This window comes from Jaculus jaculus, chromosome 5 (genome assembly GCF_020740685.1).
Source record: "Jaculus jaculus isolate mJacJac1 chromosome 5, mJacJac1.mat.Y.cur, whole genome shotgun sequence".
NCBI classification, from domain to species: domain Eukaryota; kingdom Metazoa; phylum Chordata; class Mammalia; order Rodentia; family Dipodidae; genus Jaculus; species Jaculus jaculus.
Window position 1 is genome coordinate 43517124 of NC_059106.1, and position 6023 is coordinate 43523146.

The 6023-nt window shown below is 49.6% G+C and overlaps 1 protein-coding gene across 1 annotated transcript in view; it reads right to left on the reverse strand.

Annotated features, from left to right (window-relative positions):
• Eno1 (enolase 1) overlaps positions 1 to 3990 on the reverse strand; it is a 72510-nt gene extending 68520 nt beyond the window's left edge. Inside the window, exons 1-2 of the mRNA XM_045149073.1 lie at positions 3852 to 3990; positions 316 to 409 (exon numbers count right to left, since the gene is read on the reverse strand). Coding sequence (XP_045005008.1) covers positions 316 to 400 — 85 coding nt within the window. The 5' untranslated portion in view covers positions 401 to 409; positions 3852 to 3990. The remainder of the gene's footprint in view (positions 1 to 315; positions 410 to 3851) is intronic.
• Between the last annotated feature and the right edge of the window lie 2033 nt (positions 3991 to 6023).

Below are 6023 nucleotides of genomic sequence, written 5' to 3' on the forward strand. Positions count from 1 at the left end.
GCTGCTGAGCCCCTTTTAGGATCAAGGGCTTAAGGTATCGCCTTACTTCTGTGCCCCACTGACCTAGGCCCTCCCAACTCAAACCCAGTTTTAGACTGCCAAGAAGCAGAGTGGGGCATGGTAACACATGCCTGTAATAGCAGTGGCAGGGATGATGTAGACCACGACCTTCTGCCTTACTACTCCGAGCCCTCCAAAAGTCACAACCGACTAGCATCTGCAGACCAGCAAGGAAAGTTTCTGCAGTAACGGACGCACTGCTCTTGCTTCATGGAGGGTGGCAGAAGGGACCATGGGGACCAAGGCAGCACGTACCTTTTGAGGTGTAGAGGTCAACCTCAACCGTGGGATTTCCACGAGAGTCAAAGATCTCTCTGGCATGGATCTTGAGAATAGACATGATGAATTTCTGTGGGAAACAGTTTATTATTTTTCTATAAACCATGACACAGCATTATTTCCGGCATTCGTGAGACCACTTCTTCCAGGCGTGGTGACACACACTTAATCCCAGCACTTAGGAGGCAGAGGTAGGACTGTCGTGAGTTCGAGGCCACCCTGAGACTACAGCCCGGGCCACAGTGAAATCCTACCTTAAGAAACTGGAAAAACAAAAAAAGCAAGACCCATATCTACCCCTAAAAGAGATCACTTCGGAAGGTTCCTAGACTTAGAACACACCAGGCTAAATGTGATTTGAAATATTACAGGACTACTGCCAGGCAGGGCGCCGGGGTAGCCTGCTGGAAAGCAGTGAGGACTAAGCCTGCTGTACAAAGCAAGCCCAATGCCCTGGGTTGGATCTCATCTCCAGCACTGCTAGGGTGCAGAGGGTGAATAGGTTGGGCCCCTCAGTTCAGGTCTGTTATAGACCCCAAAACCTTCAACTGGAAAAAGCAATGTTTTTGTTAGTGGCATATAGGCTAGCCTGATGGGTTCTTTTCACTCATTAACAACAAAGGTTGACATGGGAAGGCAAAAGGATGAAGAAAATCTGATTTATAAGGCAATTGTCAAGAAAAGCTAGACACATAACTCACAAGTTAAACCTGAGGCAGAGGTAGTATGTTCAACTGGTAAATTTTTGGTAATTTTGAGTTAGGAAGTCAACAGCTGACTCCTTGCCCTATGATCATTATTACTACCATTTTCTAGGTCTTTCAAATTTAACTGAGGCAGGATGGCACACCACTGGCCTAGCATGTTCAACTTCCCGGGTTCAATCCCTAGCAAGCCCAAGTAGAAACAAAAAAATCAGCTTCCGGATAAGGGATATTAGAAATAACCCCTTATTAATTAATATTGCTTTCAAAGGACATTTTATCCCACTTTAAAAACATCTCAGGCCAGGTACAGTAGCACACACCTTTAATCCCAGTACTTGAGAGGCAGAGGTAGGAGGATCACCATGGGTTCGAGGCAACCCTGAGACTACAGAGTGAATGCCAGGTCACCTTGGGCTCAGGTGAGACCCTATCTCAAACAAAACTAAACTTATTTTCAGAAATGTTATGATTTCTATACAGAGGAAAAGATTCTATCTAAATATCAAGGGAAAAGGCTCAATTTGAAAACATCTTAAGTGGAAAAGGGGATATGGGAAAAGAAAGTATACCTCAAGCCCTCCTCTTTTCCCTTCAGGCCTCTGCTAAAAATGAAAGTAACAACTTAAAGAATCGAAGTGTGTGTGTGGGGGGTGGGGCTGGAGAAATTGCTCAGTGGTTAAAGGTGCTGCTTTTGAAGCCTGTTACAGCCAGTCCTCAGGACCCACTCAAGCCATATGCACACCAAAGTGGGTGTACACGCCCGTTCTCTTTCAAATAAAATCTAAAAGTAATAAATGAAGGAGCTGGGGAAAAGGCTCAGTGGTTAAGGTGCATGCCTGCAAAGCCTAAGGACCCTGGTTTGATTCCCCAGGACCCACGTAAGCCAGATGCACAAGTGGGCACATAAGTCTGGAGTTTGTTTGCAGTGGCTGGAGGCCCTGGTGCACCCATTCTGTCTGCCTCTTCCTCTCTCTGAAATAAAATATTAAAAAATAATAAAAGTGAATGAGAAGAGCCACATTAGTGCTCAGGAGCCATTATGTAGCTGAGCCCCCCCCCCCCCACATCTCTAGAAAGTTCTTTAGCACCAAATGGCACCTTAAGTTTCAAAATTAGACAAAAAAGCCACTTCTATGGTTCTGCTGAGTAACAATGGAGCTTTATTCACCAGCTAAGAAAAAAGTTGCTTTTATCTACTATGTTCCAAAAAGCAGTTACTAAATATACTAAAATGTTTAGTTAATTGAGTTTTGGCAAATTATATGTCTGGGATTTATCACTCCAAAGTCCCCACAAGCCATTCATTTCAAGCCTATCTCCTCCACCCCCATGTCCAAGCTATCACTGATTTACTCTGTAGGTTTCAAATAATTTTTTTTTTTTTTTTGTTTTTTGAGGTAGGGTCTCAGTCTGGTCCAGGCTGACCTGGAATGTAGTATGTAGTCTCAGGGTCACCTCACAGCAATCCTACCTCTGCCTCCGGAGTGCTGGAATTAAAGGCGTACATCACCATGCCCGGCTTCAAATAAATTTTGATATGGTCTCCTACACATGTAGCCCAGGCTAACTTCAAACACAAGGCGATCCTCCTGCTTCCAGGGTCCCCTGTACTGGGAATACAGACCTGTGCCATCATGCCGGGCTCACGTGCACTTTTCAGTATGGTTTCATTTTAGGAGCATAAGATTAATTATCTTCAGCTTGTATCCAAAATCTATTTTCCCACATCACTACTCAGGGAGTTGTAGACTGGGAGGAGGTTGGGTGTGACCTCAAATCTTAAATCTTTTAACTGGATTGAATCCTGGACTAAAGGCAGGGCAAGTGCACTGAGCTGAGCAGTCAGGGGATCATCGTCAGGCTGGTCCCCTGTGGACACCATCTAGTAGACCACAACACCAGAGGGAAGATGGTAGGAGGGAAGTCCGGAGAACAGGAAACTTTCTTCAATACGTCCTTTGTAATTAAGTCACATCAGGGCCTGCGGGTAGCCGGCCAGGAAGCCCCAAGTAACTCTTGCTTAACTTGGGCGAGACCTGAGGGCCTCCCAATTGTCTAACAGCTCAGCTGCAGTCTCTAAGTGACACTGGTCACTGTACAGGCTGGATCTCCAGATGCTAGATTGCAAGTTAGGAGCCAAAGCACAATCTGTGGTGTGGGGGAGGGGCGGGGGGCACAAGACTATAAACTCCTTGGGAATCTTGGTCTCCGTCCCACCTTTATTTTTTTTGAGGGGGGGGATTCGAGGTAGGGGGTTTCACTCTAGCACAGGCTGAACTGGCACTCAATCTGTAGTCCCTAGCTGGCCTCGAACTCACGACGATCCTCCTACCTCTGCCTCCTGCAAGTGAGTGCTGGGAATAAAGGCGTACGACACCACACCCGTTCTCCCTCCCATCTTGAGAAAGGATTTTGGGAGCATCCGGGTCAAGTCGGTCTCACGCCCCAAAGCTTTTCATTTGCCGACTTTGCAAAATCCCTTTCCACTACCGAAGTCCGCGATCACTCGTGGTGTGCATGCACTACTCCTGACCTTCCAGTTACCCAACCTCGTAGCTCCGAAATCACGTGTTTGATCTGCACCCCACAGGTGCGCCTGCCGCGGGGACCCCAACCTCCCACGAAGCTGAAAGGAGCACCGTGCATTCCGCTAGAGTCCGTAAGGCCGGCTCGCACGTGCCCACCGGGAGTCCAAGGGGGGCGGCCAGTCTCCGAGGGGAACGAACCCCGGAAAGACTACTAGAGCCCCGTCCCATCTGCCCAGCAGCCCCTGCCGAAGCCCCTTCCCTGGCTGCGGGATCTCACCGCTCAGGAGGATCACAAGATGCTGCACACACGGAGGAGAGCGCTAAGTGAAGAGGGAGAACAAGGCGGGCGCTCCGACTCCCCCAGGCTGCTCTAAGCACCGCCCATCCCGACTTCCTGCCCAGCGCGCGAGGCCACGCCCACTTCCCCGAATCTCGGGCCCGCCCCCTCCCAGTCGCCTTTGCTATTGGTCGGCATGGCCGCCACTCAGCACTAGGCTGAGCCGGGGTGCCGCAGCCGTCCGTAGCAAGTGGGGGCGATGACTCGGGGTTGTGGGGCGGGAGGGCGGGCCTCGACGCCCCGGTGGTTATGTAGGGGTGTGAGAGAGCTTCCGGTTTGAGACCCTTGGGCTGAGCCGAGGGTCCGTGGAACGGAGACCCCAGGAAGGGGCGGGGCAGGGCGGCGGGCATGAAGGCTTGGGCCTTCGTCACGTACTCCCAGTCTCGCACGCACTCGGCGTAGCTCCGGCGCGGCACGTCCGGCCCACGACCTTGTGACGACCTTGGTGGTCCGGCCTTCTTCTTGACGCCCCCTCCACCGCCAGGTGCGGGAGACCCCGGCGGCGTGGAGCCGTTGATGATCCTCTGTGTCGGGCCCACTGCCGCGTGGGGGCCGGTGGGGGGGGGGGTGCAGTGGGGCTGCTGCGCGTGCGCACTGCACCCTCTCGCCGCGCTGGCTGGTCCTGACTCCCTGGAGCCACCCCGCCAAGGTGACCCCGTCCCTTTCTCCTTGCTGCAGAGGTCAGATTCTAGTCCCAAGCTAAGGTAGCTCAGAGAATGTTCACTTTTCCCTTCACGTTACTCAGGCCTTGTATCTTACATTTGCTTCAGAAAGCCGTACATGCTAAGCAGAAGCGATACCTCTGGCTTTCAACTAGTCCATATTTTTTAAAAAAATACATATTTATTAGCGAGAGAGAGAATGGACATGTCAGGGCCTCTAGCCACTGCAAACGAACTCCAGATGCATGTGCCACCATGTGCATCTGCCTTAAGTGGGTACTGGGGAATCAAACCTGGGTCCTTAAGCTTTGCAGACAAGTGTTTAACTGCTAAGCCTTCTCTCCAGCCCTGCGTATTTTTTTGACCATGTCCTGTGAGGCATTCCCACTTGCCTTTCCAGTGTGAATTCATTCTGCACTTGATCTTAGCCCCAAGGCCGAGAAGTGATGACCTGTGAATTCATTCATTATTCCTGTTCCTTTCCTAATGGTTTCATCCCCCCCCCACCTTCATGCAGTTAGAGGATTAGATTAGACTTGTATTCTTGGGACCTATACACATGATGATTTGAGATTGAAGTGTCCTGCAGGCTCTAGGGGGCTCTCAAAAGTCTAGACGGGTAATATTTCACAGTGGTGTGGCAAATGAAAAACAGGAAAGGATGAGTGAGGTCATTTTTGCCTTTCTGGTCAAAAAAAGAGTAGATCACCATTAACAGCTAGTTTAGCCGGGTGTGGTGGCAGAGGTAGGAAGATGGCTGTGAGTTGGAGGCCAGCCTGGGACTACAGAGTTAGGTCCAGATTGGCCTGTGCTAGAGTGAGACCCTACCTCCAAAAAAATAAATAGTAAACAAATAAATAGAACTTAGCTAGCTCACCTGATTGAGACTAGCCTGGGGTACAGGGAGAACTATCTCAAATACCATGTTAGTCAACTCTGCAATGCACACACTCCTCCAAGAGAGGGCCGAGGGGATTTGTTTGTCCTAGATTGGCCTGCAATCCCTGTGTAGCTGAGAAAACCTTGAGCTCCCAGTCCTCCTGTGTCCACTTCGCAAATGCTTGGATCATAGGCCTGCACCACCATGCTATGTTTTATGAGGTGCTGGGGATTGAGCTCCTCTTCGTGCATGGTAGGTACTCTACCCACTGAACCACATCTCCAGCCCCTCTTTTTTTTTTTCCAGTTATAGTAATTTTTGTATTTTCTCAGCATTCTTCCTGCTTGTAAATTTGAGACCTAATACAATGTCATTTATTAACTTATTTTCCATATTACCTAGCACAGAAAGGTTCAAAAATGTTCTTGAATTTGGTTTTATCTTCCAGTCAGCTACAAAAAGCTGCATTCCTCACGCTGGAGAGATGAGTTAGTGGTTAAGGCATGTGCCTGCAAAACTAAAGGGCCCAGGTTTGATTCCTCAGGACCCATGTAAGCCAAGATGCACAAG